This window comes from Convolutriloba macropyga, chromosome 6, assembly GCF_964194025.1.
Source record: "Convolutriloba macropyga chromosome 6, txConMacr16.3, whole genome shotgun sequence".
Taxonomy (NCBI): Eukaryota; Metazoa; Xenacoelomorpha; order Acoela; family Convolutidae; genus Convolutriloba; species Convolutriloba macropyga.
The window spans coordinates 4,555,835-4,570,029 of record NC_134473.1 but is presented as its reverse complement, the minus strand read 5'-3'; the positions used below and the strand labels follow the sequence as shown (position 1 = coordinate 4,570,029).

Genomic DNA, 14,195 nt, shown 5'->3' with positions numbered 1-14,195 from the left:
TAAAAACAGTTTTTGTGAGAGGATCTTTTAGGTGGCCCACTTTACCCCACTTTTTTGCGATTCATTGTGTTTTCTCTCCAACTATTCCTTGAAAAAGGGTTAAAAGATGACCAAATCAAGAATGGCAGCTCGTTATGAATCACAGCTAAAGAGTTAGTCGTTGTAAGTCATCTTAGAGCAACATTTGCCGATGTGGCTATTTCGGCTTTTCAGTCTGGGTTGTAGTTCAATATGTTTTAGCAGGTTCTCCGTAAAAATTCTGTCAAAAAATTCTCAAAAAACGATTTTATTCAATTTATCCGTACATTTGTGTGAATTTAATTAGAAGAAGCAAGTTAAAACGCTAGAAGAACTTTTTCTTTGCTTTTCCGGTAATGAAACTCAAAAATAAATACTATTGTCAAAACAGAAAGAAATGATTCCTCTTTATCAAATAAAAACTTCAGGTCGTGGCTCCGGTCAGAGTTATTCATAGTAATAAGGCTCATAGGCCATTAACTGCTAAAATTCAGCTTCACTGACAACTTACAGTCAACACATAAAAATAAAAACAGTTTTTGTGAGAGGATCTTTTAGGTGGCCCACTTTACCCCACTTTTTGCGATTCATTGTGTTTTCTCTCCAACTATTCCTTGAAAAAGAGTTAAAAGATGACCAAATCAAGAATGGCAGCTCGTAATGAATCACAGCTAAAGAGTTAGCCGTTGTAAGTCATCTTAGAGCAACATTTGTTGATGTGGCTATTTCGGCTTTTCAGTCTGGGTTGTAATTCAATACGTTTTAGCAGGTTCTCCGTAAAAATTCTGTCAAAAACTGTCAAAAAAAGATTTTTTTTCAATTTATCCATACATTTGTGTGAATTCACTTAGGGGAAGCAAGTTAAAACGCTAGAAGAACTTTTTCCTTTTTTCAGGTTATGAAACTCAAAAAAAAATACTATTGTCAAAACAGAAAGAAGTGATTCCTCTTTATCAAATAAAAACGTCAGGTCGTGGCTCCGGTCAGAGTTATTCATAAATATAAGGCTCAAATGCCCTTAACTGCTAATATTCAGCTTGACTGACAAACGTCAGTTAACACATAAGGATAAAAACAGTTTTTGTGAGAGGATCTTTTAGGTGGCCCACTTTACCCCACTTTTTGCGATTCATTGTGTTTTCTCTCCAGCTATTCCTTGAAAAAGGATTAAAAGATGACCAAATCAAGAAGGGCAGCTCGTTATGAATCACAGCTAAAGAGCTAGCCGTTGTAAGTCATCTTAGAGCAACATTTGTTGATGTGGCTATTTCGGCTTTTCAGTCTGGGTTGTAATTCAATATGTTTTAGCAGTTTCTCCGTAAAAATTCTGTCAAAAACTTGTCAAAAAAAGATTTTTTTCAATTTATCCGTACATTTGTGTGAATTCACTTAGGAGAAGCAAGTCAAAACACTAGAAGAACTTTTTCCTTGCTTTTCCGGTTATGAAACTCAAAAATAAATACTATTGTCAAAACAGAAAGAAGGGATTCCTCTTTATCAAATAAAAACGTCAGGTCGTGGCTCCGGTCAGAGTTATTCATAAATATAATGCTTAAATGCCATTAACTGCTAATATTCAGCTTGACTGACAAACTATAGTCAACACATAAGGATAAAAATAGTTTTTGTGAGAGGATCTTTTAGGTGGCCCACTTTACCCCACTTTTTGCGATTCAATCTGTTTTCTTTTCAACTATTCCTTGAAAAAGGATTAAAAGATGTTCAAATCAATAGTGGCAGCTCGTTATGAATCACAGCTAAAAAGTTAGCCGTTGTAAGTCATCTTAGAGCAACAATTGTTGATGTGGCTATTTCGGTTTTCAGTCTGGGTTGTAATTCAATATGTTTTAGCAGGTTCTCCGTAAAAATTCTGTCAAAAACTTGTCAAAAGAAGATTTTATACAATTTATCAATACAATTGCGTGAATTCACTTAGAAGAAGCAAGTTAAAATGCTAGAAGAACTTTTTCTTTGCTTTTTTGGTTATGAAACTCAAAAATAAATACTATTGTCAAAACAGAAAGAAGTGATTCCTCTTTATCAAATAAAAACGTCAGGTCTTGGCTCCGGTCAGAGTTATTCATTAATATAAGTCTCAAAAACCATTAACTGCTAATACTCAGCTTGACTGACAAAGTACAGTCAACACATAAGGATAAAAACAGTTTTTGTGAGAAGATCTTTTAGGTGGCCCACTTTACCCCACTTTTTGCGATTCATTGTGTTTTCTCTTCAACTATTCCTTGAAAAAGGGTTAAAAGATGTTCAAATCAAGAATGGCAGCTCGTTATGAATCACAGCTAAAAAGTTAGCCGTTGTAAGTCATCTTAGAGCAACATTTGTTGATGTGGCTATTTCGGATTTTCAGTCTGGGTTGTAATTCAATATGTTTTAGCAGGTTCTCCGTAAAAATTCTGTCAAAAACTTGTCAAAAAAAGATTTTTTTTCAATTTATCCGTACATTTGTGTGAATTCACTTAGGAAAAGCAAGTCAAAACGCTAGAAGAACTTTTTCCTTGCTTTTCCGGTTATGAAACTCAAAAATAAATACTATTGTCAAAACAGAAAGAAGTGATTCCTCTTTATCAAATAAAAACGTCAGGTCGTGGCTCCGGTCAGAGTTATTCAAAAATATAAGGCTCATATGCCATTAACTGCTAATATTCAGCTTGACTGACAAACTACAGTCAACACATAAGAATAAAAATAGTTTTTGTGAGAGGATCTTTTAGGTGGCCCACTTTACCCCACTTTTTGCGATTCAATCTGTTTTCTCTTCAACTATTCCTTTCAAAAGGGTTAAAAAATGTTCAAATCAAGAATGGCAGCTCGTTATGAATCACAGCTAAGGAGTTAGCCGTTGTAAGTCATCTTAGAGCAACATTTGTTGATGTGGATATTTCGGCTTTTCAGTCTGGGTTGTAATTCAATATGTTTTAGCAGGTTCTCCGTAAAAATTCTGTCAAAAACTTGTCAAAAGAAGATTTTATACAATTTATCCATACAATTGTGTGAATTCACTTAGGAGAAGCAAGTTAAAACGCTAGAAGAACTTTTTCTTCGCTTTTCCGGTTATGAAACTCAAAAATAAATACTATTGTCAAAACAGAAAGAAGTGATTCCTCTTTATCCAATAAAAACGTCAGGTCGTGGCTCCGGTCAGAGTTATTCATAAATATAAGGCTCAAAGGCCATTAACTGCTAAAATTCAGCTTGACTGACAAACTACAGTCAACACATAAGGATAAAAACACTTTTTGTGAGAGGATCTTTTAGGTGGCCCACTTTACCCCACTTTTTGCGATTCATTGTGTTTTCTCTTCAACTATTCCTTGAAAAAGGGTTAAAAGATGACCAAATCAAGAATGGCAGCTCATTATGAATCACAGCTAAAGAGTTAGCCGTTGTAAGTAATCTTAGAGCAACATTTGCTGATATGGCTATTTCGGCTTTTCAGTCTGGGTTGTAGTTCAATATGTTTTAGCAGGTTCTCCGTAAAAATTCTGTCAAAAACTTGTCAAAAAATGATTTTATTCAATTTATCCGTATATTTGTGTGAATTCACTTAGAAGAAGCAAGTCAACGACCCACAGAGTTTGCAATATTCAAGAAGCATTTTGAGCCTATAACTCTTGAGTGCGCTATATCTACTTTGAACACAATATCCATAAAAATTTTAAATCATTTTGAATGGGGTTCTTTTTTAAGGTGTTTATCAACCACCGCATAAATTTCCAATCCTGACAACCAACGTATGGTCCTTTGAGCTTACCAGACTGTCTTTTAAATGACAAAAACAAAGAAAAAAAATATACAAACCTCACAAAACAGTGTCCTCGGTAACGTGTTAGATTCTCTTATATTCTCCAGCTATGAGTTTTTTGCACAAACAAACACTGATTTTTATTTAAAAAATGAGATTTTCTACAAATTATACTTGACAGTCACTCAAAATCAGCGTTGGAAAAAAGGGTTTTGCGGGAAAAATTTAGGTGGCCCACTTTACCACATTTTTATCATTTTAAAGTTTTATCTTTTGTTTTTATCACTGAAAAAAGCCCAAAATAGTATGAGAATCCAATTGAGAGAACATTCTTGTGTTCTAAAAGAAATTGGGATGAGTAAAATACCCACAGAGAATGCATTATTCAAGAAGCTTTTTGAACCTATAACTCTTGAGTGCGCTACATCTACGTTGAATACATTATGCCTTGAATTTTTAAAATCTTTTTATTGGGCTCTTTTTGTTGGGTGTTTAGTCCATTGAAATCACCATTGATTTCACGTATAGTACATTGAAATAACCAGATTCTGTTTTGAAATGACAAAACAAAGAAAAAAATGCACTTTATACCCAACTTTTTCAATTTAAAGTATTATGTCTGGCTTTCATCACTAAAAAGAGCCCAATGTAGCATGAAATTATCATGGATAGCTCAGCCGTCTGTTCTAAAGGAAATTAGGACGAGGAAAAAATCTGAATTTTCTATAAAAATTGCTTCATTTCCTCATACATTCATTCACACGAAAAATCGTGTAATTTTTCATCACACGAGGAAAATTTTCTCGTGTGAAATCACACGAGACGCATTTTTCACACGAAAAATCGTGTGATTTTTCATCACACGAGAAAAAATCGTGTGATTTCACACGAGATTTTTAGAGTGAAGTCATTCTTCTTAAAATTCTCTATTTCCTAAGTTTTTTTGGACAAAATTTCAACTATTTCAACTAATTTCTATTATTTCACACACACACACACACATACACACACACGCATACACGCGCGCGCGCACGCACGCACGCAAGCACGCACGCACGCACAAACACAGAAACATTGAAAGTCGAGGTCTAGATTATCAATGTTCTTCCAAGAATCTTTCGGGATCTTACTACATAACCGTAGGCTTTCGGGCAATTAGCACTGAAGATACATAATACTTACTGATGATTGGGATATTTTTGGGAGTACAGGTGGGGGCACAGGGATGCAGTTTGGGCTGTTCTTCCTCCCCCTCCCCTTTCCCCATCTGGTCAACTTGCTGTACTGCGCTGTAGAATTGCCTCTCCCTCTGCCACTATTGGCATTGCTTGCACTCTCAACTGGCTCTGAAAACAATCTCTAAGTGTCTAAGTCGCTTGCGATAGTTTCCGAGACCTTAAAAGTGAAAAACGGGCTTCAAATACGCACGTGCAATTTTTGCCAGACCTCTGGAATGCCACATTCTATAGTACCAGATTTTCCTACATACCGTGCCAGGTTTTAAACTTGCAAGTTTGTGTTTCAAGTAGGGTTACGTGACTCCTGTAAAAGTCACTCAGAAATTCTTTCCCATTTACAAAACAACCGCCAACTGTGTTAACCATTAGATAGATCGGGTAAAAAATTTATCTGAAAAACAAAAAAAGAACAATTCCTAAAATTTTTGTAATTGTTTTCTGAAATTTTGCTCTGGACATGTTGATATTCATCTGTTGTTAACTGCGCTGAAGAGCATCCACAAGTAGGTAAACTTGATAATAAGGCTGCTGATTTGAGTAGAGAAAACGTATTAAAAATTTAAAAAAATATTGGAAATTTTTTTTACTTTTCAATTGCTATTTTTTTAAATATGGTAAAATAACAAAATGTGATTTTTTTTCATCTTGCTAATTGATGAAATAAAATCCGCAGCAAATTTATAAATTTAGAAATTAAAATTCAAGATGAAATAAAAATCACAATTCGTTATTCAGACGAACCTAACTTTCACACCTACTAGAATGAACTGTTGACAATATTTCTGCAATTGAAATGAAAGTGAACTTTCTGATCAAACGGTTCTTTTTACGGCTTTGTTTTTACCTCAAAAGCATCGATAATTTTTGCAAAGTATCACACAAACTTTTTGTCACAAAAAATATTTTTTTATTACCTTTTTACATTGGTCAACTAAAAGCTTGAATAGCGGTCACATCAGGTAGTTTACTTATGATGTCAAAATTACTTATAAAATTTTAAGTTTTCATTAAAATTTTCTGAATTTCCTTGGAAATAAATTTTTAAACAATTCTATCGCTATGAATTTTATTATGAAAAACTCAAAAACTATCAAAAATTTATTATTTCTTATTTTTTTCTGTTTATTGAAAACTTAACTGAATATTCCGTTAACATAATTTTCGAAAATAAAGTTGTTTCTGAAACTTCTATTTGGAATCGATGAAAACTAATAGTTGTTCAGAGAGCTGATTAAGAATCACAAGCAGCAAGACAAACATAACAAAAATGCTTGTTTGTTTTGAGGAAATGCAACCAACAGGTGAGAAAAAGTAAGCAACAAAAAATTTTGAAATTCTGCATTTTTGAAAAAAATATCTGCGTTCAAATGTATTATGTTTACACAGTTTAAAAAAATGTTTGTACTGTGAGCATAAGAAGCTTGATACATAGACTGAATAACAAAAATATTTAATATTGGTAGTGAGAAAACAAACGAGAAAATCAAAACATAAAAATACAAGTTTCAAAAATTGTAGTTTTGAGTCGCTTCTTTTATCTTAGAAGTAATTGAGGTCAATTTTTAAACATCGAGGACTTCGCATAACTTAATTACTTTAGTAGCAAATCACTCTTAAAGAGTTAGTCTTCGCAAATTTTTGCTTTTTTTAAGAAATTTGTTTTGAAATAGCTCAAAAATCAAAGATTTAAAGTGTTCCAGTTAGTTTCCAGGTAATGATTACCAAAATCTTGAGCAGTGATTTGTGGTGTTACTTAGGGAAGATATCAATAATTGTAGGGCTAACTCTAAATTTTTAAAAACTATTATTTGCTTGTATTTTATATACCAATAAGGTGATCCAACTTCTAAAAATGTTGTTTTGGAAAACACTTTCAATGAGGGAAGGTTTGTTAAGTAATTGTAAAAATTGACCAGTAAACGGGCCGGGAGTAAATGCTAAAATGAAAGAAAAGTTGGCAGACTTAATGGAACCTTCATTTTGTTTCTGTTTCTCGAATGTATCGCTCAACAAAAAATTGTCACGCTGATTTTGGCAAAATTTTGAATCAAAGTTTTGGGAGCAAAGTGGGAAAAATCTTACATAATGCTTTTTGTGGTGTCGAATTGTTCAAATTGGCTGCTAGAGTGGTTAGATGCTCTCATCTTTGACAAAAATGAACCTAATTAGTCTCTAGGGGCATGTTTACCAAAAAATTACTTTTACGAGTACTGTGAGCCCTTTTTTGCTTCAAAAAACGTTTTTTCGAAACTATTTTTTCTTGGAGAAAAGTGAAAAAATCCCCGGTTTTTCGGGATGCGTGTAAAAAAACCGACTTGTAGGCTATTTGAACGGAAAAAGTTGCGAGATTGTGACAGTTGTTATTTTGTTTCTTATGCGCCAGCTTATGATATGACTATAAAAAATAAATTTGTATCATGGAAAATGAGCAAATTTAGAAAATTTTTGGATGGGGGAAAAATGTCACAAAGTTAATGTGGGCTTTGATCTACTTCACTTTGCGGCCCTTAAATATTAGAGCACCGAGCTAACAAACTTTAAACAACCAAACCGGAGCATATTAAATTTCAAAGCAAAGTTCTGAATTCGGTTTTCACAGTCTCAAAAACAGAAAGGTCGACGTCTGTGTCCTATTTTTAACTATTATGTGAACAACCAAAAGTATGAATTACAATTTCCTCGAATGTATGATTATACTACAAATTTGTATAGCTATAATTATTTTATTGGAGAACATTTAAGTATTCTGCCATCTGGTTTTAATTTCCGAATTTACGTGTTTGGAATCCAGAACAAGAAAAACTATACATAAACTTCAATTTTTGGTAAATTCTAGTTATAAATATGTTAGTTAAAAGTTAGTATTAAATATTAAAAGTTAGTATTAAATATTAAAAGTTAGAAATAAATATTAACAGTTAGTATTAAAGAAAAAACTATACATAAACTTCAATTTTTGGTAAATTATAGTTGTAAATATGTTAGTTAAAATTAGTGTTAAATATATTACCGTAAGTTGCAACTTGATATGATGATGTCTCGTTGATAGCAGCCATTCCAATCTCATTAGCAGAAACAAATGAAACTTTCGAAGGACCGTCGTTCAAATCTTCATGTCTCACCGATAGATGGCCACCCACTTTCAAACTCGAGTTACCAAAACCCTGTCTGTTCACACCTTTCGAAAACGGTCCCGCGTTTCGACCCACCGTCACTTTCGATTCGCCATTAGCGACCGCGTCCAGAATTATGTTCTGACTTCTGGTTGAGAATACTACAGGTCCGTTTTTGACAACTGGACTGGTGTCGGCTTCTAAGATTTGGCTCCCGGTGCTCTGGCGACGAAGTGTTGCGATTGTTTTCTCCCAAACTGGGGTTCGGTTTTGGGGTCCCAATTTTCGCTGGTTTAGTTTCGACTGGAAAGTGCTGATTCGTTTGGCCTGCAACTCGTGTTCAATCGCAAGGTTCTTTTCCTCAACTTCTTTTTCCTGGAACAACGGGAAACAGTTATCTAGACCATTTAAGATTTTGCTGTTTATTAAGTAACTTACCTTCAAGCCAATTTTCCGGAAAATAGAAAAAAAACCTCAAAAAGGGGGAGGAGTTTCATGAAGAGCATTGAAGATTGCATTTTGAATCAAGACATTTAATCACGAATAAACTGTAAACAGGCAGATTGAAAAATGATTAAAAACCACTAAGTTCGTGAATTTAACTTTATTAATTATTGGTAAATGTTACATTGTTGTACTGGAGTATTTCATGTCGTTGGTGCTCAAGTTCTTGACTAGATGTTTCAAGCGCTGCAAGACACGTTAAGATCGTGCATGTCTCATCAGGGTGTATCAAGTTTCGGTTTACTTGGTGGTAATATAATTTTTTTCAATTAATTGTTGCCAAATACTGGGAAAAATAAATTAAATCAAACTCCAAGGCGAACTAGAGATGTTATATTAACCCCGTGGATTCTTTTTCGATCATTGAATGTTGCCAGTGATAATGCACAAAAAACACTTATAGATCCCCATCGTTTTCAGACTGTGGATTGTTACAAAAATCATATCAAGATCTTCTTTGGTCATTTTCAAAAAACGGTTTTTCTAAAAAGAAAAGGTGGCAGTAATACTTAGGAGGGTATATTCTACCCCCACCCATTAGTGGGCACATAATTTTCAAGAATTGGATCTCTCATTAATGTTATCCCATATCCCTCCGCCCCTATTTTTTGTACGGAGGGGGGGGGGGGGGGGGGGGGGGGCACTAAGATGGGGCGCCATAACGCGAAAGACATCGAATACCTTTCAAATTATCAACAATTACTAACCTGCTCCGGACTAGGAGTGGGAGTCTCGACCGCATCCGGTGATTTGCTCCTGAGAAACAAGTTTTCCTGTTTCTCACTAGCCATCTTTCTAGTCCGTATTATAGCCAGCACTGCTTGCGCTCTGCCCCCGAAAGTGGGAGTTTGCCCGACCCCTGAGGCGTTCCTACTCTCCGACCTCTCGACTGCCCTGTTCAGCAGATAAAACAACTAATCAGCGTAAAAGAAAACTAGCCAATCAGAAACCCAAATTGCGCTAAAAGACAATAATACTTGTCTTGGATCGCGGACTTCGTCTTAGGCAGTTTATAGTTATAGTTAGACATTTGCCATTTTAGTTAGACGGTTGATAGAAAACAAGCTAAAGTAGAATTTTGAATAAAATTGAAGTTAGTGATTAACCTCTAGACCATAGTAATGCCGTAATGTCTGAGTGATAGAAGGTTGCGATAGAACAAACTAATGTAATTTTTTAAATTTTGCCTAGGATAGGCGTGACGTAGCTAGGCAAGAAGCTGTACTTGTTCAACGTATACTTGGCTAGAGAAATAAAGTCTCGAGGAACAAGAGGGAACGAGAGATCGGGTTATAAGAGATTCCCAAGTTCGAGAGCTTAAGACCAGTTGGTGTATATGGATAGCACGCCAGTCTTGCAAGAAAGAGATGCTGGTTCAGATCCAGTACTGGTCCATTTTGACAGCATTGCGCCTGCTTAGACACTCCTAACATACCCTAACGTTGTCACGTGACGATAGTTCATTGTTGAACTTGGTTAATTCGGTTTTTGCGAAATTTTTCAATGACAACAGAGTCAGCGATTGTCAAAATGTTATAGTACTATCCACTCTATTCTGTGTCTGCTCTCTACCATAGGCTCTCAGATTTAAACCTCGCCTTACCCAAAGAATTCAGGAGTCTATGGGGGGTCTTTCAGGCGTCACAATTAAAGTTCCAACTCAAGTCTATCCATAACATTTATTGGTCGATAACGGTCTTTTCATGTTTCTTATTATCTTATCAGTCAAAATTTTTATTTTAATAAGTTGAGGCCTAAACCCGGGCAACCGCAACCTTAAGGGTGTAAAATGAGCCCACTTGGGTTAAAAATTACCTGGCATTTTTGCGGATAGCGATGAAAATTCGTGCATTGAAGAATATGAGACAGAGTAGAGGACAATAAGTCATGAATATTGTGACTGGCAGCACAAATGGCATGAAATTGATCCACCCTTCGTCACATGACAGAGCCTAAAAATTAACAAAACCAATTCAGAAATGTTTGGATCATTTTAGGACTGAAATTCGATGGCTTAATATTGGGATCTATTCTGTTTCTTTTTTTTCTTTTCAAACATGTAAATTAATAATATAACCGAAACGTTAAAGTTTACATACCTTCAGAATAATCAGGAATATTTATTGAAATAATCAAAATTATACTTTAATCTTCTGGTTATTAATTGATGTTACCCATTAATGTAATCTCTCCCCCCCCCCCCCCCCCAAGCTTAGTGAGCAAAAATCCTTTATGACCCCCAGGCGCACGTGCAATTTTCTTACATAGTAACGTGATATATAACATATAATTTGTAACTGGGGGCCATAAAAAACATTGGGGGGCCGAAACAGAAGAGATCCCATCTCAGTATAGGTTACGTCACTCTGTTCAAGTCACCGCGAACTTCTGGCATTTATCGAAAACTAGAAGTGACTTCTGTAGAGTCAAGTAACTTGGCCTAAAATCACAACTTGCAAGTTTGAAAATTCCAAAAGTTTGTATAGGTCAACTTCGGGTGATGCATTTAGGAACTCCTGGCATTTTTAACTTCTGACACTGGAGACTTTCGGAGTTTCAAAAATTGCATGTGCGTGTTTTTAGGCTAATTCTGCAAGCTGTGATCTAACTTTTAGAGCGTTTCAGTCTGTTTCAGCAAATTTCAACTCTGTTTGTGACCAGTTCAACAGCATCCCATATAGCGATTTTGAGAACATTTCAGTCTCTCATTTTCAACGGGGCATAGAATATTAGGCAAAAATTTAATTAGGTGAACAGAATTTTGTAGCTACTAAGCGAAAAATTTATAACTTAAGTTTTCTGGTCATAAGGCGAATAATACCAACTAAAACACTTAAAAGCGTTTCTTCAAAATCCACTCAACGCTACAAAGTACTCAGGTGTCCCTAAAAAATGGTTTTACTTAAACAGAGCAGTTGTAAAATGTACCATTTTTTTTAAAAAAATATGCTTAAAAACAATCACAAATTCTTTTATAATTGAGCAATTGCAGCATTCCGGTTTATGTCCATCAAGCATTTATGGCAGCAGTTTTTCGCAGAATTTCTTACGCCACATAACTGTTATAACTATTTAGCATAAAGTAACGAATTTTTTTTAATCATTCATTCGTATTTGCGCCAATTACATTTGCCCTAATGTTACCGAGGAGCAAAAAAAGTTAGAAAAAATAGTACAGTTGACATGTGCTTCTTTACTCATTTTCATGTATATACATTAGTTAGGGACAAGTGAGTACTTTATAGCGTGGACTTCAAAAGATAGCGTTAACATGTTTAAGTTGGTATTCGCCCGGAGGTTGGTAGCACAGCATATTAGCGCTGAATCAGCCTAGAAGCATTCTGTTTTTTAGGATGGCCAGCACTTTGAGTAAAATCTACTCCATGAAAAACAATATGTTTAGCTTAATTCCAGCAAAAAAAGGTTTGCTTTATATGCGACTCGAACTTACGCGTAGGCACTTGTAACATTTAGTTTTGGTAGTAAGTCGTAACCACTCAGCTAAATGGGCTTTATGGTAATTGCCTACAAACTAGCTTATTTATAAATAGAGTGCATACTACTATAGTTATTACCAGTCATAAGCTACAAAAGTATGACATTACTCTGCTCAGACTTAATTTTGGGGTGTGAGTAATTTTCAGACTATACAGGATAAATTTAGCCTGGGCAAACTACATGACCTCAAAACAATCATAATGAAGGAAAACTGCAGATAAAGAAACAAAATATTCTGGAGATACAATGTTTCAGAACAGAATTAAGCTTTTTCCGTTGAACTGTGCTGGTTCAGCGCTGAAATGATATGAGACTCAAGTCCGGGCGCTCAATGTCCACAAACATTTAAATGAAAATTTTGCCTAATAGCTATAAATTATATGTCTGCCGAATTAAATTTTTGCCTAATATGACAAACCACATTTCAACATTGCTTGTGAGTTAGTTCTGCTGCATCACATTTTGTTTTCAGAGAAGTTCAGTCTGACTCAGCAAACTTGGATTTATTTGAGTAGTGATTTTTTGACAGTGCATTTTAGCTAATATTATCAGCTTTTGTGAATCTTGTCGAAAATGATTTTACTGTCCCAAAAAGTCAAGTCAAGTTTAGCATATTTCAATTCTTTTGGTTCCTTAGCGATTTAGATTTCAGAGCAGTCAAATCTGTTTCAACAGCGGTCTAAACTTTTTGTGAATCAAGACAATAGCCATGAATTTTTCAGAACAGCTCTGTCTGGTTTGGCTGATATCAACCCTTTATAGCTTTATTTGAATGAGTTCAGCAGAACTTTACTTTTCACTGCTTTTCAGTCTGACTCAGCGAAATTCAAATTGGGTTCTGAATCAGTTCAAAAACGGCCAATTGACTTCTCAGAGAATTTCAATCTGATTTAGCAATTTTCAACGCATGTTGCGAATCTGTTAACCAGCGAATCAATTTTTTGAAGCCCTTCTGTTCGATTTGCAAAATTTCAACGTTTTATGTGAAATAATTCAGTAGCATCTGATTCAGTTTTCAGACAACTTTAGTCTTACTTGGCAAAGTTCAACTTGATTATCTGGTAACTTTAATACAATTTTAAGATTTAACGTGCAGCCGTCCGGTTCGAATCAGTGCGGTAATCTGACTTTTTTGTGTATATCATTTCTATAGCGAGCAGATACTCAGAGTGCTTAAGTCATGTTCAATGAAATTCAAATTTTTTCTGAAAATAAACTTAGAAGCAAAAAAATTTTTCAATAAATTCCAGCCTGATTCAACAGTTTATATACTTTCTTCATAAATAATCTTTCTGTGATTTAATTCTAATTGAGTAAAATGTAAAGGAAATGTCACTTTAGTTCACTAGCCGTTAAGGTCAAGAGCCCTTAAGGTTTTTTTAAATGAACAACTGACTAGGTTAAGATTTTGAAAGTAATGTCTAAGCCTGAAAATTGCTGTAAAAAGTAAAAAAGTAACCAATATAAAGACGACTGCCCAACTAACCATGCCACTTCAACGGTCAACTCAATACAGACAGTTAAGAACAGAGAAACAAAGAATCTTGATGTCAAATGTCTTGTCATTTAATGTTCCCAACACACCAGCCCTGTTTCAAACACGGATTGCCAACTATATTAACTCCCTAAAAAAAGGCGCCTCTTCTGTGTTCGTTGTTTACATCGCAGAGCAGTTAACAATGATCTATGAGAGAATCTTCTGTGCTGGAATCGGCATATCTTTCGGTGGAGGAACCTACTATTCGTTTCTTTTAGATTTTCTACTCCGCAGATGCTCTGCCCAAGTTTGCTATCAATCTATTCCTAAGGTCAGCGAGGCCAAGCGGGTTTATTATTGAAACATCTCACAAAAGTTGTCTACCCGTCTTCCTTTATACACGTTAATGCTTCTTTTATATATCGGCTGCTGTCTAAGACTTTTGTTTTGAAAAATTCAGACTGAGACTGGGTTGTTGCTTTCAGTTGGAATCAAATCAAAAATTAGGGCTGGTCATCATAGGACTCAGGCGCACGAAAAAAGAAGACGAGTAAGTCAGCTGCTTAATCAGTTTTTTAACGGAT

At 35.0% G+C, this 14,195-nt stretch overlaps 1 protein-coding gene across 1 annotated transcript in view; it reads right to left on the bottom strand.

The window, feature by feature from the left end:
- Positions 1-14,195, bottom strand: part of LOC142340702 (uncharacterized) — a 65,654-nt gene that overhangs the window by 38,781 nt on the left and 12,678 nt on the right. Inside the window, exons 4-7 of the mRNA XM_075391398.1 lie at positions 10,452-10,588; positions 9,344-9,530; positions 8,030-8,507; positions 4,964-5,127 (exon numbers count right to left, since the gene is read on the bottom strand). Of these exons, the coding sequence (XP_075247513.1) occupies positions 4,964-5,127; positions 8,030-8,507; positions 9,344-9,530; positions 10,452-10,588 (966 nt within the window). The remainder of the gene's footprint in view (positions 1-4,963; positions 5,128-8,029; positions 8,508-9,343; positions 9,531-10,451; positions 10,589-14,195) is intronic.